General features: G+C 37.3%; 2 protein-coding genes across 3 annotated transcripts; one reads left to right on the top strand and one right to left on the bottom strand.

Moving 5' to 3' along the window:
- The first annotated feature begins 1,467 nt into the window (after positions 1 to 1,467).
- Positions 1,468 to 11,009, top strand: LOC113046440 (doublesex- and mab-3-related transcription factor B1-like). Of its 2 annotated transcripts, none has more exons than XM_026207298.1 (4): positions 1,468 to 2,116; positions 6,636 to 6,874; positions 9,859 to 10,000; positions 10,748 to 11,009. In XM_026207298.1, the coding sequence occupies exons 1-4, from the start codon at positions 1,651 to 1,653 to the stop codon at positions 10,828 to 10,830; spliced, it is 930 nt and encodes a 309-aa protein (XP_026063083.1). In that variant the 5' UTR covers positions 1,468 to 1,650; the 3' UTR covers positions 10,831 to 11,009. The 2 variants fall into 2 exon arrangements, with proteins under 2 accessions (XP_026063083.1, XP_026063084.1); XM_026207299.1 differs by having other exon boundaries at positions 1,470 to 2,116; positions 9,868 to 10,000.
- A 777-nt stretch (positions 11,010 to 11,786) lies between these two features.
- Positions 11,787 to 22,800, bottom strand: ebna1bp2 (EBNA1 binding protein 2). Its single transcript, XM_026206893.1, has 9 exons — positions 22,596 to 22,800; positions 22,367 to 22,450; positions 21,255 to 21,430; positions 19,313 to 19,436; positions 18,825 to 18,914; positions 18,664 to 18,739; positions 18,471 to 18,558; positions 12,932 to 13,097; positions 11,787 to 12,316 (listed from the first exon to the last, which is right to left on the bottom strand). Exons 1-9 carry the CDS (start codon positions 22,668 to 22,670, stop codon positions 12,269 to 12,271), a joined length of 927 nt encoding a protein of 308 aa, XP_026062678.1. The 5' UTR covers positions 22,671 to 22,800; the 3' UTR covers positions 11,787 to 12,268.
- Between the last annotated feature and the right edge of the window lie 940 nt (positions 22,801 to 23,740).

The following is a 23,740-nucleotide window of genomic DNA, read 5'->3' as shown; positions in this document are numbered from 1 at the left end:
AATTCTGATTGGTTGATTGGAATGTTGTTCCAGGATCAACAAGGATGTTGATCCAGGAACATGTTGTTGGTGAAATCACGCTCACCCGACGTCCCCACCAGTCCATCGATTAACGACTTGTGAAGTGAAACATTTTGTGTTGGCATAGATCCATCATAAAACAGTTTACCTTTGAACCAGCTCTCATTCTGATGCTCTCTTTGCTTATCTGCATTTATTTGATTAAAAAAATACAGTAAAAACAGAAATATAGTGAAATACTGTTCCAAGTGTTTTCAATTTTAATGTGTTTTGAATGCAACTTATTCCTGTGATGCAAATAAATCATTACTCCAGTCTTCAGTGTAATGATGTGATCCTTCAGAAATCATTCTAATATGCTGATTTGATGATCAAGAACTATTTCTTATTATCAGTTTTAAAACAGTGTTTGCTGCGTAATGTTTTAAAATGGTGAAACTATCAGTCAAGTGAAGTGAAGTGAAAGTGAAGTGACATTCAGCCAAGTATGGTGACCCATACTCAGAATTTGTGCTCTGCATTTAACCAATCCAAAATGCACACACACAGAGCAGTGAACACACACACACACACACACACACTGTGAACACACACCCGGAGCAGTGGGCAGCCATTTATGCTGCGGCGCCCGGGGAGCAGTTGGGGGTTCGATGCCTTGCTCAAGGGCACCTAAGTCGTGGTATTGAAGGTGGAGAGAGAACTGTACATGCACTCCCCCCACCCACAATTCCGTCCGGCCCGAGACTAGAACCCACAACCCTTCGATTCCAACCCTCTAACCATTAGGCCACGACTTCCCCGTCAAGATTTGGGGATAGTACAATTAAAATAATAATAATACTTAAAATTCATCAAGGATGCATTAGACTGATTAAAAGTTACAGTAAAGGCATTATATTGATTATATTACAAAAAATATATTTATAATAAACGCATTTTATACTCAAAAGTGTATCAGGGTTTCCATAAAAATATTAAGCAGAAAAAAAAGTTTTCAACAGAGATTTCATAAGAACCATTATAATTTAGCACCAAATCAGCATATTAGAATGATTTCTGTATTTGTTATAAAAACAAATGTAGCCTTGGTGAGGATACCAGTCTTAAAAAAAAAAAAAAAAAAAACATTATAAATTCGTGATTATTCCAAACTTTCGGTTTCAGCTTCATTTCTGCGTTATTATTTACGTATGTTAGGTCAGATATATATATGGTGATATACGTCAAATTGTAATCTACGTCCATCATATTTTATTCATAAAACAAAAGCTTTAACATAAAATTACAATTAAATAAAAATTACAAGGTTTAAATTCAGTATGTGTTAAAAATATTTATGTGTTTTAAAAATAACCATGTCAAAAGTTTTATTTAGGAGAACGGATACAACTTTGGGAATTTCCCGCTTTAGGGGAATTACGCTGTCTGCAGTTTCCAGACATGCCTAATAAGCGTCTGTTCTCACGCTGCTGGAGCATCACGTGACTTCAACACTTTTTTTCTTTTCTTTTTTTTTTTTTTCATTAATTTGGCGGACAACCCCTGCACACGAAATTTACTCAAATGTAACACATTAATCTGGTATTTCAAACTATTTTTGAAATTGATATTTAGCGGATTTTCGTGGCAATGGCAAATATTCCAGCGGCAGAAAAAGCGGCGCGCAGCCCGAAATGCGCGAGATGTCGGAACCACGGATTTATCGTACAGTTAAAAGGCCATTCGGGAAAATGTCAGTTCAAGCAGTGTTTGTGCTGGAAGTGCTCTCTCATCAACGAGCGGACGAGAATCCTCGCGTCTCAAAGGCGGATCAGAACCGAGCCACCAGGTGCCGAGCGACCCGAGCAGACCGATTTATCCAGCGGAAAAACGGTCTCCGCGGGTAACAGTAATTCAACTAACGGGGTAACGTTACCGTTAAACGGTGAAACCGACAACAGCGCAAGAAAGAAGAGTACTATTGTTAAAGCGCCCGCTGACGATACAACGTACACCGAGCTCCGTGCGCCTGTAAGCACGCGCGGTCCCGTTAGCGCGATTAACTGTGAGCCGAAGACACCGGCGGGACCGAGCGCGCAGGATTGCGCCATTGGAGGTTTGTGCTGTTTTCACTAAATATAGAATTTTTTTTTTTTTTTTTTTTACTTATTTTCTAACCAGTAATAATTTTATTTCAATGGAAACCTTTACTAGTAACATTATTAATATAAGGTAGGCTACATGTTTTTGGAAGGATCTTATTATAGCTTAATATTAACAAACATTATAGATTATAAATGAAAAGGCATCATTGTAGTTTTTCTACATTCCATATACAATTGATACAGAAAATCGATATTTAACGAAAAAATAAAATTATTTAAGTGGTACCGACATTTCTAAAGCATTTAAATGTATTTTGTAACATTGCTAAAAAAACAAATTTATAAGCGCATTTACCTTAATAATTATCTTTTCACCTTAATAAACAATTTCTGCTTGAACAGACTTAATAATAACAATACGTTTTTGTACGCATATTTCCGGGAGTAAAATGGTTTATAGATTTAGTTTGAATAAATATTAGGTGATACAACTTTTAAATATCTTAAATGGTACCAAAAAGTCTTAATTATCATTAAGAGTTCTTGAATTTGAAAACATTGTGAGACACCTGCCTAATGTGATGATTAAACTCCACATGGCGATGATGTAATAAATTACCTAAATTGTTGCAGGCTCCACAGGTTCTGGGTTTTCACAGCAGTTAGCAATCAATAAATAACTGTTTGATTCATACTTACTTTATTGTATTTTACAGGGTTGCCAACTCTATTTGTCGTGAGACACCTGACAACCGTGGTTGCGATATGAAATAGTCTCAGCTTACAAATTTCGTACGCTTTAATAGGCTACTAAATTCTAAAAATAAATGTCGTTTTGGCGCACTTAATGTGGCGTAAATCGTAAAATGAAGTGCTTCAGTTAAAACCAGAGCCATGGAAAGAGAGTTGCGCCAAGCTTTGATCTCGTCACGTGATCCATAAGAGCTCTCTGAACAAACCAGCTTTAACAATATGATTTGAATATGTTTAAGTAGGATAGACGACAGCTTCATTATACAGGTATTATTTACAGCATTTTTTGCTAAACATTACAGCATATTATGCATTGATTATTATGTCGGTGACATTTACAGTATCATTTTATTCTGGAAAGTGATGGAGGCAATATTAATATGGTTTTATTTACCTTCAGGTATTGCTTTCTGATAATGTGAGCATACAGTTTAACTATATATATTTATTTATTTATTTATTTATTCAGTTAAATAAGTGTTGTATATTTTAGTTCAATAATATTTATTAAATATTTTGAGGAGATCTTTTGATACTGAATACTATTTGTGTAATAATTATGGTCCATTAATGAATTAAAGGGGTCATATGATACTGCTAAAAATAACATTATTTGGTGTAATGAAATGTTTATGCACTTATGCACTTTACAGTTCAAAAAACACATTATTTTCCACATACTGTACATTATTGTTTCTCCTCTATGCCCCGCCTTCTGAAACGAGTGGATTTTTACAATTCTCATTGATCTGAAAAGCGAGGTGTGCTCTGATTGGCCAGCTATCCAGTGTTCTGTGATTGGCAAAATACCTCAAGTGTATTACGGAAATGTTACGCCCCATAACATATTGTGATGCTACGAGTGAGCAGAGGCGGTTGGGCTTGAGAACAGTGAGGTTGGTGGATTCTATGAAGGAGCGTCCGTTGGGCTTGCGGCAACCACATGTGACAACCCCAGTCTGGACTCCGCGGTGAAAGAGATGTGGGGGCGTGTTAGAATGAGCCGTTTTAGGGGGGTGTGGACGAGTCTTAACTTTGATAAAGAATATCTCTTTGGATTTGAGACTTTAGTTTTTGCAACTTTACAGATCTTCTTTATGCACCAAGAGCTTGTAGCACTCCAAAGAGAAAGGAAAAATTGAAATCGCATCATATGACCCCTTTAAAAAAAAAAATCTAATAAGTCTATTACTTTATTTTACTATATTTTTAAATAGTATTTTTTACTCCATTACTTTAATTTTCATTTGTAATGCCATGGTTTTCTCACTAGGTAGCTATATGGCTATTTACTAAATATATCTAGAATATTGCTGGTCTTACTGTAGCATGTATATGTAGCATATCGTGCAGCAATCATTTTCCATCGACTTCCATCTTGGGCGAGAGCTTCAGAGTAGGCCCATGCCGTGTTAAGTGTCTTTAGATCTTGTAGGAACGTTCTTCTCCAGGCGTTCTGAGGGCATCCTTGTGGTCATTTGGCGCCAAGGGGGACCCATTGCATGGCCCTCTTGGGGATCCAGTTGTTCTCCATATGAAGGATGTTGTCGGCCAGTCGGAGTCTTCTACTGGCAATGATGTTATGAAGTTTGCATGTGCCACTCCTTAGAAGTACTTCTTCACTGGTCATGTGATCATAAAATCGGATCTTCAGAATTCGGCATGGCCAACTCTGCTGGAAGACTTGTCGAGCTTGTTGTTGATGCTTCCTGATGCCTTCCAGGTCTCACTGGCGTAGATGGCTGTCGGAACCATGATCGCAAGGACCAGATCTTGTTCATCCTCCGAAAAACAGCTGCCGCCTTCCCAATGCGTCTGCCTCCATGTCGCCATTCTGGGAGATCACACTACCCAAGTAGGTGAGCTTGTGTACTTCCTCCAATTGCTGTGTTGTCCGACTTTGACACCCCATGTCTGGTCCGTGTTGCTCACATGCATGATCTTGGACTTTTCTATCCTGATCCTGAGGCCAACTTCGCCTGCTTCTTTTTCCAGTGCAGTCGTGACATGCTGCTGCTTTGGTTTATCTTCTTCGAGCAGGGCAATGTCATCGGCGAAATCCAGGTCACCAAGACGATCGAGTTCAGACCAGTGGATGCTGGCCCCAACACGTGCTCCAGCTCACCGCACAGGCACAAAGAGAAGGGTGATGCCCTGCCAGTTGATAGACTCAGAAATAATGCCTTTCTTGGGGATTTTGTCTATGGCGCCCCTTCGCCAGTCCTCTGGGACTTCACCATTCCGCCAGCATTTGTTAAAGAGCGACTTTAGCTTGTGGTGGTTGAGTCTGGTTGATTGAAATGTTCCATCCACCGCTTGTTCTGCTCGTCTTGGGCAATCAAAAGCTTTCCATTTTTGTTCTTGATTGGAGTTACCCTTTGTTCCAGTCAATTCATGGACTACAAGGTCTTGGAGTCATTTCGGACAGCAGCTTCCTGCGCTTCGGCACCTTTACACTCTAGCTTTTCCTTCTTATCTGTTCCTTCTGACAGCTTTTCTTCACAAGTCTGTCCAGACTGGCATATCTTCGGCTTTCCTCTTTCATCTCATTCATTGTTTTAGATTGGTTCCTTTTAAGCTTCACGGCTTTTCTCTCATCTATGAAATTCCACGATCGATCTTGGATCCACTGTTCCTTCAGTCTTCCTCAACACCTCCCAATGATGTTTTGGACGCACTCCGTGGTGGTAAGTCTGAGATCCCCAGAGGTCTTCTACATTCGCCATCTCTTCAAGAGGGAAGAAGCGGGGAGGTGTCTTTGAACTTCTTGATCGTGAACAGTTTCCTTGGTATGGGCTGCCTTTGGTTACAGACTTTGAACTTGATATCCTCCCTGATTAGGTAATGATATGATAAGATCCAACATCTGCTCCTCTGTAGACCCTCGCTTCATGTTATTATGACCTCCACTTTTGGCTGACCCATATGAAGTCAATCTCGTTGAAATTTCGCCCATCTGGTGATCTCAAGGTCTTCTTGTGGATTTGCCAGTGTTGGAAGTACAAGTTCCAATTGCACAACCCGTTATATTGGAACGATGCCAGCTGCTCCCCATTGTTACTGATGAGGGCAGATGACACGTAGGCACAGATCACAGGTTTTGAGTCCTTGGCGACTGCCGCCCAACTGGGCATTGAAATCCCCAATCAGGATCTTCAGGTCGTGATTTGGGATGTCATAAAAGACAAAACGACTTTGCGACGTCATCCTCACTGTCCGTAGGTGCATAAACTTGTACCACTGTCGCTTTGGAGCATCCATAGGCAAAATGGGCTGTGATGATCCAATCGTTGATGGGCCTCCAGCCGAGGAGTGCTTTCATCGCTTGTTTGCTCAGGACAAGGCCTAATCTATGATCGTGCCATTCTTCATGACCCGCGTACAGGATGGTCTTGCCATCACTGCTAATTCGGCTTTACATCTGACATACCTCTGACCTTGCTGACACCAAAGATGTCCAAATCATTTACTAATTTGTTCATACTGATAAATTAACATCAATTTCAGTACATGTTGAATAAAACATGTATTGACTATTTTAAAAATGCTGTATAGTCTGACCCGTTTAATTCCTCTGGTCATACAAAATATTCTTCATTTGCATAAAATGAGTTAATTTAGAGGTGAACTCACGCAGCAACATTGTTTTTGTCACATGTTATAACACATTTACACTATAATAAATATATTAAGTGATCTTTCAAACATTATGTAATTTCTCAGTCTTTTTATTAGAAAGTGTTACTGAATATTGTATAATACTGTATATATCCACAGATGCACCACCTTTTCCTGGAGAGTACAAAGTTAAAGAGGCAGCTCCAGGGCAAATTTATCCAGCAGAAATGTTCGCAATGCCTCTTCCCTTGTACCAGCATTACCCGGACAGATACATGTTCCCGGCCGTGCTGGTGACCCTCAGACCCCCTGCACCAGGAGCCTATAGGGAACATGTTGGATTTGTTCCCTTGCCAGCAGGAGCACTGTCCCATCCGTTGGAGACTCCTGAATGGCAAGTATGTTTCACAGGCATGATTGTTCTGCAATGGCATCCATTAAAATTCCTACAAACTATTATGTTGGTAAGACAAAGACAGCATTGTCCATTGTAGTCAATGTTTGAACTAGTATAAAATTGGGTGAGCTAAGTCTCTGATACATAGATGATCAATGGCTTGGGGTCAGTAAATATTTTTAACAGAAAATAGAACTATTATTAAGCTAAGACACATTAAATTGATCAAAAGTGACAATAAATACATTTCTAATGTTAGAAAATGTTTCTTTTTCAAATGAAATGCTATTTTTTCAAACTTTCTAATCAAAGAACAACTTTTTTCAACATTGTCAATTAGAAGAAATTTGTTTTAATGTTTCTGTTGAAAATTCAGGAATATATTACATTATAATATATATATATATATATATATATATATATATATATATATATATATATACATTGCCGTTCAAAAGTTTGGGATCAGTAAGATTTTTTATGTTTTTTAATGGAGTCTCTTATGCTGTATTTATTTGATAAAAAAATTCATATTGTGAGATATTATTTAAATTTAAAAAATGTATATATATATATATATATATATATATATAGCTAAATTTTCAGCATCATTATTCCAGTCTTCAGAGTTACATGATTCTTTGGAAATCATTCTGATATGCTGATTTATTATTGGTGCTGAAAACAGTTTTCTTTTTTTCTTTTTTGGAAACTGCTACTTTTTTCTGGATTCTTTTTAATGAATAAAACATTAAAAAGAACACCATTTATTTAAAATTAAAATATTTTCTAACAGTATGAGTATTTACTATCACTTTTTATCAATTTAACACATCCTTGCTGAATAAAAGTATTCATTACTTTTAAAAAATTACTGACTCCAAACTTTTGAACAGTAGTGTATATTGTAACACAAGATTTCCATTTTGAATAAATGCTGGGGTTTCTTTATATTTCTTTTATTTTTGTTTGTAAAAGAGTCCTGAAAAAACTATCACAGGTTCCAAAAACATGAAGCAGCACAACTGTTTTCCAGCACCGATAATAAATCAGCATATCAGAAAGATTTCTGAAGGACCATGTGACACTGAAGACTGGAGTAATGATGCTGAAAATGCTACTCAGCCATCACAGGACTAAATTATATTTTAAAGTATATAAAAACAGAAACTGTCATTTTAAATTGCAATAATATTTCACAAAATAACAGGATTTTTTCTGTTTTTGTTTTGTTTGTTCTTATCAAATACAGCCTTTATGAGCACAGGAATCTTTTTTTACCAAATTTTAAATGGTAGTGTGTGTGTGTGTACGTATATATATATACACACACACACTCTCTCTCTCTCACCGGCTACTTTATTCAATTTCTTGGTAACACAAATTGCTAATCAGCCAATAACATGGCAGCAACTCAATGCATTTAGGCATCTAGATGTGGTGAAGACGACTTGCTGAAGTCCAAACTGAGCATCAGAACGGGGAAGAAAGGGGGTTTAAGTGACTTTGAACGTGGAATGGTTGTTGGAGCCAGACGGACTGGTCTGAGTATTTCAAAAACTGCTGATCTACTGGGATTTTCACACAGAACCATCTCCAGGGTTTACGGAGAATGGTCCAAAAAAGAGAAAATATCCAGTGAGGGGCAGTTGTGTGGACGAAAATGCCTTGTTGATGTCAAAGGAGAATGGGACGACTGGTTAGAGATGATAGAAAAGCAACATGAAAGCATGTATCCATCCTGCCTTGTCTCAACGGTTCAGGCTGCTGGTGGTGGTGTAATGGTGTAATGGCGTAGGGGATATTTTCTTGGCACTCTTTGGGCCCCTCAGTACCAAATGAATATTGTTCAAACACCACAGACTACCTGAGCATTATTGCTGACCACATCCCTTTATGACTACAGTGTACCCATCTTCTGATGGCTACTTCCAGCAGGATAACGCACAATGTCACAAAGCTCGAATCATTTCACACTGGTTTCTTGAACATGACAATGAGTTCACTTTATTTAAATGGCCCCCACAGTCACCAGATCTCAATCCAATAGAGCATCTTTGGGATGTGGTGGAACGGGAGATTCACATCATGAATGTGCAGCCGACAAATCTGCAGCAACTGTGTGATGCCATCATCTCAATATGGACCAAAATCTGAGAAATGTTTCCAACACCTTGATGAATAAATGCCTCAAATTATTAAGGTAGTTCTGAAGACAAAAGGGGGTCCACCCAGTACTAGCAACCTGTACCTAATAAAGTGACCAGCGAGTGTGTGTATATGTATACATACATACAGTCTTGTTACTAATTTAATCAAAGTACTGTTATTTGCACTAATTGAGGTAAAACAGGTTAACTTATCTCTGTTATAAATTCAGTTTCATCAAATTTAAGGCCATAAAAGTCAAAAATATCTTAAATGGAATAAAAATAATCTTAATTAGTGTATTTTTCGATCAATCTTTGGTGATCATAAGATACATCTTTCAAAAACATTTAAAAATCTTACTGAACCCAAACGTTCGAAAGGTAGTGCAATAATGTATTTGCTGTTTCTCATTGTAACACTTTTAAATAACTTTTTATCTCTTCATCCAAACTTCAAAGACTGTCACAACTGTTGGGCTGCTCTCACTTTTAAGAAAAATTGAGAAAATATGTCTAGCTCTTATTCTCTTTATCTTGTGCAGTCGACTTGCAGTACGTGAAAGCTTGAAACACCAAAGCTAGTTAAACTTCTTTGATGTTCTTTTTCTAATCACTTCATTTTCCATAATCTGCACAGACGGCAGGCCTGCGATATCAGGCTACGGCCGACATCATTGTAGCTGAGTAACTCATTAGATATTTCAGAGGTTATCAAAACTTTCAGGAACAGTGTCAAGTTCAAGTTTTCTGAACGTTCCTTCAAAGTTTAGCTCTGTCCCAGACTTTCTCAGCAAAACCTTGTGTTTACACTAAGTCTGTTTCTTCTGTTCCTCTGTTTCCGGAGATCCATGTTCCACATTATAGTCCATACCCCACATATCCAGGGCTGAGAGATGATCCTTCCCAGCATGCACAGAGTCACATGGATGGAGAGCAAGGAAGATCTGAGCTTCCTCCTCAAGTCGCAAGAATCCCAGGTATTAAATATTGAAACCATACATTGTTGATTATTCTGATAAAATTAGTGGGAAGGAAAAGGTTTCTGTGGATCTTCAAAAGCCGTAATTCACCCTTACACAAATCATAAAGAGATGACATTAAATGTTTCATGCACTGCAAAAAATAACATCTTCCTCAGTATTTGTCTTTTGTAATATCCTAAAATCAAGATGCATTCACTTGCGAAGCCAAATGAAGATGGTTTAAGTCTAATTTTCTGAGAAATTCAACATTGAGTTTATGCTAAATATAAGAGCAAACATCTGGCAGTGTGGAATGAAAACATTATTTCCATTTTCATTAAGTAAGATCCATTAAGATTTTTCTGAGCATGTTTTGTTCTTGTTTTATCATACACCCTTTATTTAGAGTTTCTCAGAAAACAAGACCAACAAGATATCGCTGAATGTAATTTTACTCCTCATCGTCTCGCGAAACGTTTGTGTTGGAAAACATGACAAAACTGAGAAAGAACAGTTTAAGTTTCTTCCCTTTTTTTGTCAAATGATTTATATACCAATTGAGATCCGTTGGATGTTTTATTTTTAAAATTTCCCTGATACAACTCATTTTCTGCTCCTCCTTAGACACTTACATTTAGATCATATATTGACATATTGTGTTCAGATTTCATTTTTTTTTGGCAGGAGAATTTGTTTGCTTCCACAGTGACTAAGGTGGACTTCATTTACATTTTCGTATTGTTCATTGTTTGCTTAATACAGAAAGTCAAGTTTGTGGTTTCCAGCAAACAGATGCTGTGCCTGCTGACAGTCTTTCCTCAAAGAACACAGATGAGACCAGATGAGTCCTTCGGTTTTCATGTCGACTGATCTCACATCTTTTGTACATAGACATTCATTGTTTCCTTTTCAAAAACAGGAGTTATTCTTTTTCAATTTCCAATAGCATCTCCAATGCATGTTCATTACTGTGACATTGTAGTCAAGATTTTTACAAGACAGCTGAAATCAATGCTGTCTTTGTTCCAGTTAAAGGCAACAGTTTTTACATTTCTTGTTACACTACAACCAGTTTAGTACTGAATCGATTATGGTCTCAGTCTTCATTTATTGTTGCATTTGACAGGTTAGAAAGTTGAACGCTGTTGTTTGAAGTGTTTTCAGTGAAGCAGTGAAATTCAAGATGTTATTTTCCTAAATCTGGATAAGTGTTTTATGAATAAACCGTTCAAATTCTGAAAATTGTCCTTTTGATTTTGTGAAGCTTAATTGAAGCAGCTCTCGGCTCTTAAATCAGTATTTTCTTTTATTATTATTATTATTATTTTCCCCTGTGTAACTCGGACCCTGTGTGATCCTGTTTGTAAAGACACATTAAGATTCCCAGGATGAACATATCACTTCATTTGCTTATCTGAACCCAGACGGCACAGGAACGACACAACCAGGACCAGTGGGCAGATAAACTAATTACATTCTCATGAATATTAATGTGCTCCTCTGGCTCAGAGCAGCACTGAATGCAAAACTGATCCGATGTGTGCCAAACTCAAGTGTGTGTACAAAATGTAAGCAGATAAAGCAGTATGTTTATTCCCATAGCAAATACGAACATTACTGTGAAAAGAGATTTGGTTTGCTGAATGATTTAGTACAAGATTGTGTGCTTTCTGAACCCAAACAAGTAGGGGAAAACTAGCTTTCTCTACATTGTTTTAAAATATATCGGTGTATATACACAAAAATATGGAATTTTTTTCAATTAAGTAACTTTTAAATGGAAGATAAGTAAGCTGATCAGCACCCTGAATGGTTTTATTGATGGTGTTAACACTGGACTGCTCAAAGGGTTAGTTCTCCTGTGAATAAAAATCCGTCCATCTTTTACTCACCCTCGAAGCATCCTTGGTGTGTGTGACCTTCTTATTTCAGAATAATCCAATCGGAGTTATATTAAAAGTTGTCCTTACTCTCAACAGTTGTCAACAATTCAGAAGACATTAAATAATGTGAGCACATCTGTAAGGCTTGGAAGAGCGAGGACAATTTTTCATACAACTTAGACTGGATTATTCTGGAAGAAGAAAGTTACACATAGGATGCTTCGAGGGTGAGTAGATGAAGAACTAACCCTTTAATACAAACATTAAAAATAAAGTCTTTTGGGAAAACACAAAGGTGTCTGTCAAGAAAAGAACAAAGCCACAACATCAAACAAGTAACAGGAAATAGAGATTTTTAAAAAAGTATTTTTAATGGCACAATTCTTTTGAGTGATACAGCTCATTTACGTGCCTTCATTTTCCTCCGTGATTCCTTCCCTGGCCGTTTCTATAAAAAAAAAAAAAAAAGAGAGAAGAAAATATGAGAGGGAGGTCTTTAAAAGGTTAGAATATAACATTACTTATTTAAAAGGATAGTTCACCAAAAAATGAAAATTTGATGTTTATCTGCTTACCCCAAGGGCATCCAAGATGTAGGTGACTTTGTTTCTTCAGTAGAACACAAACTGAGATTTTTAACGTTGCAGTCTGTCAGTCTTATAATGGGAGTGGATGGGAGTCACGGCTAAAACATACAATAAAACAAAAAAAAGCTAAATCATATTAAACCCTGCGGCTCATGATGATACACTGATGTGTAAAGACACAAAATTATCGGTCTGTGTCTTTACACATCAGTGTATCGTCACAAGCCACAGGGTTTAGTTTGGTTTTGTTTATTATTTTTTTATTGTATGTTTTAGCCGTGATTCCCATCCACTTCCATTATAAGATTGACAGACTGCAAAAGTTTGAGTTAAAAAAATCTTGGTTTGTGTTCTACTAAAGAAACAAAGTCACCTACATCTTGGACGCCCTGGGGGTAAGCAGATAAATATCAAATTTTCTTTTTTGGGAGAACTATCCATTAAAAAATAAAAAATAAAAAAAAAACAACACTTACATTGGTCTTGCCTCCTTTGCCGAAATGTTTCCCACCTTTCCCATGAGCCATTTTGGCCTTGAATCCTGAAACGTCGTCATGGCTGTCTTTGGTGTTCCATTTGGTGCCCTTCTTCTTTCCCCCAAAGCCAAACTTCTTATCCTTGTATTTCTTCTTAGAATTTGGACTAAAAAACATGACATGTGTTAAAATATTCTCCATTATATATTATTTTGTGTCACATGAAAGAAAGAAAGAAACAATGGAAGGAGTGACACGAGGGCGAGTAAGCAACAATTTTCAATTTAGGTAGAAATCTCTCTTTAAAAGGGTCATATAATGCAATTTGAAGTTTTCCTTTCTCTTTGGAGTGTTACAAGCCGTTTGTGGATGGATTAGATCCCTAAGGTTCAAAGACTAAATTCCCAAACCCAAAGAGATATTCTTTATAAAAGTTAAGACTCGTCCACGCCCTCCTATACTGCCTCATTTAAACAAGCCCCCACTTCTACAGCACTGTGTGGGAAGATTTGCATGAAGTCGCCCAAATCTTCAGATGTGTGCAGCGCATTTTACGGAGGACTGTTTCATGAACCTGGGAAAGTAGCCTACAATTTGTGTGTGGCACAAATGTGTTTTCTATAAAGTGGGGCAAGGACAGTCTGTCGCTTCTCTCACAGCCTGTAAGTATGTTTTCATATTTAAAGAATTAGCCAATGATTATTCAAACATGCGTTTTGAGCAGTGTAAAGTAGAGCTTGTTTGTCGTTTCTCAGATCACAACATGGATTTATGTTTACACGGCATGATACACAACACGTAAAGACACTTTAAGTCATTGTAATCAGTAATTATATCCCCACTGGATGCAACAAACGCCTCGTTTGTAATGGGTTTTAATGGTTTTGTCTCATCGCAACGGGAAATGACATCACAGTATGGTGATGGACGTAACATTTGTCACATGCTTGATGTATTCACCCAATCACAATGTACTGGATAGCTGACCAATCAGAGAACATCTCGCTTTTTCAGAACGATAAGCTTAGTAAAATCAATGCGTTTTAGAAAGGCAGGGCATAGAGGAGCAACAATAATGTACAGTATGTGGAAAATTTGTTTTTTGAACCTTAAACCACATAAACATTGCATTACACCAAATACACAAAATAATGTTCTTTATATCAATGTCATATGACCCTTTTAAAGGTCCCCTTCTTCGTGATTCCATGTTTTAAACTTTAGTTAGTGTGTAATGTTGTTAGAGCCCGACCGATATATCGGCCGGCCGATATTATCGGCCGATATGAGCTAATTGCATTTAAATCGGCATCGGCGTTTATCATGGCCGATGAAACAAGAGAAACACTCATGCGCTTCACTCATGTTATGAGTGTTGCATAGTTTGCCCACCAGAGGGCGGTCTGCAGCTCCAGAGTTGACAACAGCGCCAGAAATCCACAAAGAAGAAAGCGATCAGCCAAGCCACCCAGGTGAGTCTGTCGTTCGTCATGTGAAATGATTGTAGATTTAGTTCATACACTGTATATAAAAACGGTGTGGTGGTTCTAGTTAACGGTCCTATCATTATCACTTCTAAATATTCTGTAACATCACTTACAGCCGCTAATGCATTGCTATATTAGATTAGGCACAAAGCTAATACCATGTTTATCAGTGGAAGAGCGCGAACATTAATAAGAGGTCGAACTATAACGTTAGCGTTTAACTTATTCTTATTCTATTGCGGTGTGTTTCCCACATAATGGTATGCACGGCGCTTGGCCGCTGGGTTCAGCGTTGCCCTTCAGATACAACGCGATTTGCGCTGTGCTGCACTATTGCGTAGGCGGAGTTTTAAAAACTTTTAGCGGGAGCTCTTTCATAGTCTGTTGTTCCTCCTTTCGGTCAGCAGCAAACATATATCTGTCCCGTTGTAAGAAGCGAGCGATAGCGCTAGTCCTGCTGATGAGAATTAAGAGAGAAGCAAGGAAGAAGAGGCTACCCTCAGGCCCAGGGAACAATTTGGTGAATTCAGGCTGGTTACGTTACTCTAACGCTAATATAGCTTCCTTTTTAGCAGGCCCCTTGAATGCTTGCTATTAACTTGTTTGAAAGTGGTTCTTCTCAAAATTGACAGCGGTGTGTTCATGACACTAACGTTAACCATTCAACTTCGAATTGATTCCGTAATCTTCCGGTAACATTAGGCTAACTTTACATTCGCCAACGCATGACGATGTTTTGATTCAGACTGCACAAAGAGAAGAGGAGAAGATATACGGGTCCGTTGTGAATGTGTCTGTGAGAGCAAATATAGTGTAGTTACAGTAGGTGCGTCAGAAATGATTAAATCAGAGGGGATATGTAAATAAATGTGAGCTGAACAAGCACTTTTTTCTTTTCTTTTTTTTTCTTACATATTGTTTCAAAGCAGCTTTACAGACATAACAGGAAAATTTTGAAATAATATTGTTAAATATAAGGAGGTTAATACCTATTGCTTGACAAATAAAAATATATATTTCTCATTTTTGCCTATGTAGGAGATCCCTGTTTATTAATATTATAATTCTAATGATGACATGAGTAATGATACATGGTGATATTATTAATACACATGCTTATTCTTTCCATGTCTCTCTTTCTGCCTACAGATGGCTGAAAAAGGTGAATTGCTGTAGCAGCAAAGTGTGGGACTACTTCTGCAAATACTTTAACTTTAACTTTAGTATTATAATTTATTTACAGTACACACACAGACTGTTAAAACCAGCTTCAACTGGAAGAAAGTAAAAGTGTTAAATGTTTAAAACCAGAAATTGTTTAGTGATTGAGACCGTAATCTAAGGCTTTTTTTTTTAACATAATCCCTTCTGGAAAATGGTTTATACAGCCCACATACATAGAACAGGCAGATGTTTTGCTATTGAATGTTGTGTACGTGCAGCTTATAGGAAATGGGTCTAATATCCAGTTTATTTTCAAAATCAAAATATCGGCTTATAAATCGGCTCTTTTCAAGTTAATATCGGCATCGGCCCCCAAAAATCCATATCGGTCGGGCTCTAAATGTTGTTGTTAGAGTATAAATAATATCTGTAAAATTCTAAAGCTCAAAGTTCAATGCCAAGCGAGATATTTGATTTAACAGAATTCGCCTACAAAAAACGACCAGTTTGGACTACAGCCCTCTAGTTCCTGCAGTAATAACGTCACTAAAACAGTTTTTTTGACTAACCACCGCCCACATGAATTCACAAACAGGGGGGCGTGGCCCTGTTGCGCTCCGACGGAGAAGGAAGAGCTGTTTGTTTTTGTCGCCATGTCGTTGAAACGCTGTTTTTTTCATCTCTGAGTCCAATCATCTTTGTTTGGGCTTCCCAGGAACACTGTACTTTGAGATTAATGGTTACAATTTATATTTAACTCGGTTCCCGAAAATTATAATGCACATGTAAAACTATGTGCAGCTCATTTTGCTGAGGACAGTTTGCTGAGGACAACTTTCTCAATCTCAATCAGTTTAATGCTGGATTTGCTCAAAGATTATTCTTGAAAGATGGAGCAGTTCCCTCTTTGTCTGGAGAAGGCGTTGTTTATGGACCACAACTGGTAAGTGTATTTTATTATTTAAGTTGGTGTGTTTAACAGTTTCTGTAACTTGTTACAACAGTCATTGTTTTTTTCTTTTTACATTGACATTTGAGTTCATGATTTTAATGTTGTTGTTTTTTGTGGCACACTAAAGACTAATGACAGACTGTTGATCTTTGAATAATCTCATCTGGTCACCCTAACACTAGTGAAGTTTAACCACACTTTGGAACGTTTTGGTCTCTCCGCCATCGTCACTCTTTATTATTAAGCGTGAGTTTTCGTTCTGTTATTCGTGTGTGAGCACCGCGCTCGTTCTTGTTGTGTGTTTGTGACTGACAGACAGCCTCCGCGGCGCTCATGAGAGATGTCGCAGATCTCACAGACAAACTTCTTAATAATATCGCAAATTAGAAATGTTTGGTAAAATAAAATTTGCACGATAACATTATTAAGCAAATCTTTTCGCCATCGTCACTCTTTATTATTTAGCGGGAATTTTCGTTCTGTTATTCGAGTGTGAGCCCGCGCTCGTTCTTGTTGTGTGTGTGTGTGTGTGTGTGTGTGAGTGAGTGAGTGTGTGTGACTAACAGACAGCCTCCGCAGCGCGCATGACAGATTTCGCAGGTCTCACAGACAAACGATTTAATATGATCGCACATTAAAAATGTTCGGTGAGATAACATGTGCACAATAACATTATTCAGGAAAAATACATAGTACATTAATTTTTTTCCTCCAGTACCGAAAGCAGAACCGATAGCGTCAGATCTTACTGATACTATGGTCTTTCATAATTTAGCCCTGGGGCCAGTTTCCCATCCCTACTGTTTAAGATGCTGGAATAAATTTGTTGTGCTGCTACCTTTTGTAGCAACTGCTTTTAAACACACTTTGCAATGTGGCGTTATTTGTTTGTGTCTGACACTAAAAAAACAAACCAATTCCAAACAACGGATGAAACGGTGCCTTTCTTTGGAACGAGCTCTGCGCGGTTAACTGTCATGTTGTCTGTGTGCGGCTTTAAGGTTAGCGGGGGGAGGGCGAGCCCACTCTGAACTACGGAAGCCTAAGGGGTGGAAGTTAAAGAGAAAACCGATTTTCATTAAAAACAAATTGCCCTTAACGTCAAATTCGAGTTAATAGATAAAATTGATTTATCGCCCAGCCCTACTGCCATAGAGTCAATTGGTTGTTCTTGGAGATAGCGGGTTAACTCCGTGTCAGCGTGCGCTCTGATCGGTAAAGGGGCAGAGATTTCAGACCTCCGTTTATTAAGGAGATCTGTCACAAAACTCATCATCCGCGCCAAAGTTTTTTGAGCAAATTTCAAAGCCGCACCCGCCCGCCATCCGCTGATTGTTTTGCGGTCTATGGACGATGCAATGCTTTGCTGATGCGAGCCGCAAAAAAAAAAAGCCATTATCTGTTCTAGAAAGGATGCAGCAAAAATATTTAATGCTAATGTATGAGGCATAGGCCTACGCTAAGTTTCATTTACAATGAGATGCGCTCTAGTTCACAGTGCAGTGCAAGTGAACGCTGCGCGCTGGTGCTTCCATGTCACGGTTATCATTGTCTGCTATATTTGCCTTTTATTTATTAAAATACATGCAATTGGTTGATGAAACATTTATTAAAATTAAGATAAAATTTGTACAAAACGAAATTCGTTTTTAAGAAAGGGTTTTCTACAAAGCAAAATTTAATGAAGTGGTAAATATAATGTCTGACGATTTACAAAACTTCATTAAGTGGTAAAAACCATGTCTCCCGATATATTGCGCATCTTATGATCCTATCTAAAAAAGAAATTTGTAAAAAAATATTTTAATGACATGGTTTTGGCGGTTATAGAGTTCTAATGACGGTGTTCAACTATAACCGCCGGTCTCACGGTTATATACTAACCGTCACACCCCTACCTCTAAAGCTACTGAAATTATATAGAGTCATCACTTACCCTTTTTTGTTTATTTGCTTTTTTGCTGCTGCTGCTTTCGGTCTCTGATCTTGATCTCCTTCCAAGAAGTCCAATTTATCTGTCATTCCTGTGGGACATGAGGACTAGTGAAAATGTGCTCCACGATAATACTGGTAAATAAATGAGATGTGAAAACACTTTGCTTTAATGATGTACACGTGTGTGAATGTACCTTTCTGATACTTCTTTACAGCCGTCAGCATTGCTTTCTTCTGTTTCTGCCTGTTCTGAATCACCTCTGTTTGAACCTGTAGAGCCAGAGATGGAAAACCAGGTCGGTCAAGACCCCAAAACATCACTCTAGGAGAATCTGGCAGCGGTTTTAAAACTGACCTTTTTGCCATACTTCCTCTGTTCTCTGAGCTTCTTGGCCTTTTCTGACTTCTCCATTGCAGCTTGCTTCAGAAGAAGCTTCTTCCTAATCTGTTCAAATCAAAAACAAAAGTGGAAAATTGTGATTTTTAATTGAGACTTTAGAATTAAATTCATCTAATAAAACACTGTGACAAAGTGGAACACTGACTTTTTTTGATGGCGGCACATAATCTAACATTTTATTAAACAAAATAAAAATGTTTAAACCCAAGAGTTAGTAGCACACCCCCTCAGTGTTTTTTTTTTTTTTTTTTTTTTTTATTAATGCATTTTCACAAAATGCATTAATAAATTATTAACGTAAAACTTGATAAATTTAATGAATAAAAAAAAAAAACTGAAAAAAAAAAAAAAAATTTTTATTCATAAAATCCATATAACGGACTCCAAACTTTTGAACGGTAGCATATATTCTGTAAAGCCTGGTGCTCATGCCATCTTCTCACCTTCTGCATGTGCTGATCTGTCTTGGCCATCTCTGCAAAGTAATCCTCAGGTCTCTTGGTAGGAATCTTGAACTTTTGCAGCTTTGGCAGCGCTGCTAAAACAGTTGCTTGGGCCTGCCGGTAACTGTAACATATGAAACATACTGAAGCACAAGACAAAAGTTTCCAAACATTATAGAGAGAGTAAATTCACACCAATGTTTTTTCCTTAAAACAACCAAATACTTTACACCAAAATTTACTCCAAAACCACTTCACAACATCATTCGAGCATTCGAAACAACTTCCTATTATGATCTTATGTGGAATTATATCACAGAATGAGGCAGGAAATCCTGTACTGTAATAAAGGTTATGTTGATTAGCACTGCATTATAAATATCATTTATTCTAAAGAAAACATCCGAGACTTAATACTACAGGAACTGGTTTGGACAACCCTGCCTTTGCTTACACTAGGGACTTCCTCATATGTTATGTGTGACCCTGGAGCACAAAACTAGTCTTAAGTCTCTGGGGTATATTTGTAGCGATAGCCAAAATAACACTGTATGGGTCAAAATTATCAATTTTTCTTTTATGCCAAAAAATCATTAGGATACTGTAAATATAAAAAAAAATACTTTTTGATTAGTAATATGCACTGCTAAGAACTTAATTCGGACAACTTTAAAGGGATTTTTCTCAATATTTCTATATATATTTTTTTTTTGCACCCTCAGATTCCAGATTTTCAAACAGTTGTATCTTGGCCAAATATTGTCCGATCCTTACAAACCATACATCATTGGAAAGCATATTTAAATCTCAATGTCAAAAACATATAACTTACGTATTTGTCATATGAATTAAACAAATAACATGTGTTTATAGCACACCCTAATGCTCACAGCACTCTTTTCTAGGTAAAAATAATTCTTTTTTTTAAAGAAATATTAAGTAAACGTATGAGAAGCCATACTTTTTTTCCATAAAAAAAAAACACATTTGGAGAATGTTTTTTTTTCTTAGTGGATGCATAAGAAATCTGTGTTTCTTATTAAAGTCATGGTCTCTATTTATTTTGTATACCTCTTGTCAAAAATTTAAGTACTGCCACAAATGTGAATCATAACAATATTTTATAATGACTCCTTTAAAGGGTTACTCCACCCCAAAAAGAAAATTGTCATTAATTACATACCCTCATGTCGTTCCAAACCCGTAAAAGCTCAGTTTGTCTTTGGAACACAACTGAAGATATTTTGGATGAAAACCTGGAGATCTCCTCTGTGTCACTTCAGATCACCGTATGCTGCGTATGCTCTTGTGTGTCCTCCGTGCCACAAGGATGCGCTGTTTTATTTCAAAATCAAAGCTAAGTACACGTAGAAACAGCGGAGGACACCGAAGAGCACACGCAGCACTGTGATGGAGTGACACAGAGGAGACCACTGACAAAGGAATTACTGAATAAAGTCATTATTTTAGTTTTCTTCACGTACAAAAAGTGTTCCCGTCACTTCATATAACCCAGATTGCATTCATATCTTTCCTGGACCTTGACACTGTTATTTACTTGTCAGTCAGTGGGACAGTCTCAAGCCTCCAGGTTTTCATCCAAAATATCTTAAATTGTGTTCCAAAGACGAACGAAGCTTTTACGGGTTTGGAACGACACGAGGGTAAGTGATTAATGACATTTTCTTTGTAGGGTGGAGTATCCCTTTAATAAACCTCATAATACAATAATTTATTATTAGTCATATTAATATACATGTAGATGCCAAATTATGTGCAGTCCTACAAACAAAAAAATTTTTTTTGGAATTATTTATTTGAATAATTTCTGCCTTTAAAAAAAAAAATCAATCATTTTAATCATGCTTCCCTAACACAAGGTATAATATCAGACAGAAGTAAACATTTTAAGTCAAGCAGCATGCTTGTTTCACACACTCACAAGTACATCTCCCTCTGAAAGTCATCTTCTGCGCTGACGTCTTCGCTCCCTTCAGCTTGCTGTGCTCTGCCCTCCGCTTGCGCAGCAATGTCAGCCGCTGGGTAATTAGTGAGGTCCAGCCTTTCAGCCCACGGCAGGCTCTTCTTAAACTCAGCCAGGCATTTCTTAAGACCCTCCTGAATGATGTAGAATCAAATCATTTCTATTGATACATTACGACTAACAGTATAAACCACACAGTATCATATTTGATATGAATTTCTAAAGCCTCTAAACTAGTGACATTATCAAATCTGTTATACACAATCATCTAAATGCATTGTCATCTAATTGATTCATACTTTTGAAAGTTACTTTTAAAAAGTAAACGTATCTTGATAGAAATATCGAGATGGGGTGTTGGGGCGTATGTTGTGTTGATGGCGCAGTGGATAAGACACATGACTTTGGTGTGAGAGACCCAGATGAGACACCAATGTGTCCCTGAGCAAGTCACTTAACCCCTATATGCTCCAGAGGCGTGTGACCGCTGACATATATAGCAATTGTAAGTCGCTTTGGATAAAAGCGTCAGCTAAATGAATAATGTAAATATTGATTGACTAGAGTATTTAAGGTTTACTTTATTATCCATACAAAATTTTGGTTGCATTTTATTTTACAGTACATGTACTTACAGTGTACTTAAAGTGTAACTGCATGGGGTAGGGTTAGGGTTAGGGGTAGATTCAGGGTTAATACCTACCTAGTTATTACATAGTTATTGTAATTGCTGTAATAAGTACATAGTATGTACATGGGAAACAGGACTGTAAAATAAAGTGCTACCAAATTTTCTTAGAAAGAAAAACAAAAACAGGTTAAAATGTAAGTATCAAAAATGTCGGTATCTACACCAAGATTTAATATTTTTTGCTCAGTTTGGATGTTTCATTGTTTTGTTTCTCCTCTTGGAGTAAGAGTATTTTTCTGTATCACACCATATGGGCTATAAAATGCTGAAGCATCACATATGAAGCAAAACATATTATTATTGTTTTTACATTTTGTCTAAAGATAAAAAAAAATTCTTTTTTAAATTTCCTATGTCAGACTTCCCAGGTTAAACTTACCACATTGTTGATGGCCTTCTTCGGCTCGAGCAGAGGAACATTCAGTCCAGGTTTGAGCAAACCCTTGGAAAAAGCTTCTTGCAGCTGATCAGAGACAAACGTGTTATGCAAACTTACTCTTTTGGATCTCTTACTTACTTGTTGATTAATTTAGCACGACAAGTTGCTGAAATATAAAACGGTAGGCCTACAGATTAAACAAAACACATGAAGTGCACTATATTCTCACCTCGCCGTCGGATAATTCGTCGTCGTCTTCCTCGGACTCAAATCCCATCTGGGGATCCTCACCTATTTCTACCATTGTAAACGAATTCAGAACGGGGATTAGACAAATAAATAGAGTAACAAGAATTCACAACATCCACTAGCTTCACGTGTGGACAGCACTGTTTCTCACGTGTGTGCGTAACAGTAAAGCCCTGACGGAAACAGAGAACTGCGAAAGAATGGTTCCGCGACGCGTTATTGACACCCCCCTTCTGTGTTAACACGTCTGTGTTCAGGTAAAATAGGCCAGGGAATCTGCAGCCTACAGCAAAACCACCATATGAACAAATAACCAAATGCTCTTTTAATAATTTAATTTATAGCATTACATTATAATGTATACAATGTGTGGAAGTGCAAGCACTTTATAAATCCCCATAAAATAAAGTCATCTTCACAGTAAGCCTACTTCCTAAAACATGCACAGACTTAATAATGATATAAAAAAAATATATTGTCAGCGCACCATTGTTCTACAGATAAATTGGTTCTGTGTATGTTCATATCATGCATGCATTTGTTACATGTTAAGCTATTCAGCCATTCTTAAAGATGGAAACTGATTCTTATTCTGTGGAACATTATGGTGTTACAGCCTTTATGTGTCAACAACCTGCTGATTCATAAGAATTAACTGTTAGCCCACACCATCACAAAATCATGAAACTAAGCATGTTTCCTCAAAATGACTGGAATGAAGTTTTGGACTTGCACATGAAATATAAGCATATTAGTCACCATGCATTTTCACAGAATTTATTACACATATAGTTAATTTACATTTTCACACATTGTTCTGTAACATCCTTTTTTGTCTTGTTGATTATTACATTATTAGCCACTGAAGTTTTATTGGTTGCTGCCAGCCGTTTTTGTTGCTTGGACCCCTAAATAGATCTTATTTGTACAAAGATCTTTTAATTGTAGTTTTGTTTTGCATGAAGTGTTTGAAGATGTGTCTTCAGCTGTTTCTTAAGGGTGGTACATTGTAGGAATTGTGAAAGATGACTTTGTTCTTGTGATAAAACCACCAGGCGGCGCTCCTTCACTGACAAAAGAGAGGGGAACAAAAGAGAGGGGAAAAATTAAGGTAACTTTGCAAAT

Source organism: Carassius auratus, chromosome 27, assembly GCF_003368295.1.
Source record: "Carassius auratus strain Wakin chromosome 27, ASM336829v1, whole genome shotgun sequence".
Taxonomy (NCBI): Eukaryota; Metazoa; Chordata; class Actinopteri; order Cypriniformes; family Cyprinidae; genus Carassius; species Carassius auratus.
This window is presented reverse-complemented; position numbering and strand designations above follow the sequence as displayed.

What these genes read in the sequence shown, in the direction of transcription:
- LOC113046440 (XM_026207298.1), top strand. Translation starts at nt 1,651, where the DNA reads ATGGCAAATATTCCAGCGGCAGAAAAAGCGGCGCGCAGCCCGAAATGC. An exon ending in GCAGGATTGCGCCATTGGAG is followed by an intron (nt 2,117 to 6,635) that starts GTTTGTGCTGTT and finishes ATATATCCACAG; the next exon opens with ATGCACCACCTTTTCCTGGA. An exon ending in TGGAGACTCCTGAATGGCAA is followed by an intron (nt 6,875 to 9,858) that starts GTATGTTTCACA and finishes TCTGTTCCTCTG; the next exon opens with TTTCCGGAGATCCATGTTCC.
- ebna1bp2 (XM_026206893.1), bottom strand. Translation starts at nt 22,670, where the DNA reads ATGGTAGAAATAGGTGAGGATCCCCAGATGGGATTTGAGTCCGAGGAA. An exon ending in AGAGGAAGTATGGCAAAAAG is followed by an intron (nt 18,740 to 18,824) that starts GTCAGTTTTAAA and finishes CTGGCTCTACAG; the next exon opens with GTTCAAACAGAGGTGATTCA. An exon ending in TGTAAAGAAGTATCAGAAAG is followed by an intron (nt 18,559 to 18,663) that starts GTACATTCACAC and finishes CATGTCCCACAG; the next exon opens with GAATGACAGATAAATTGGAC.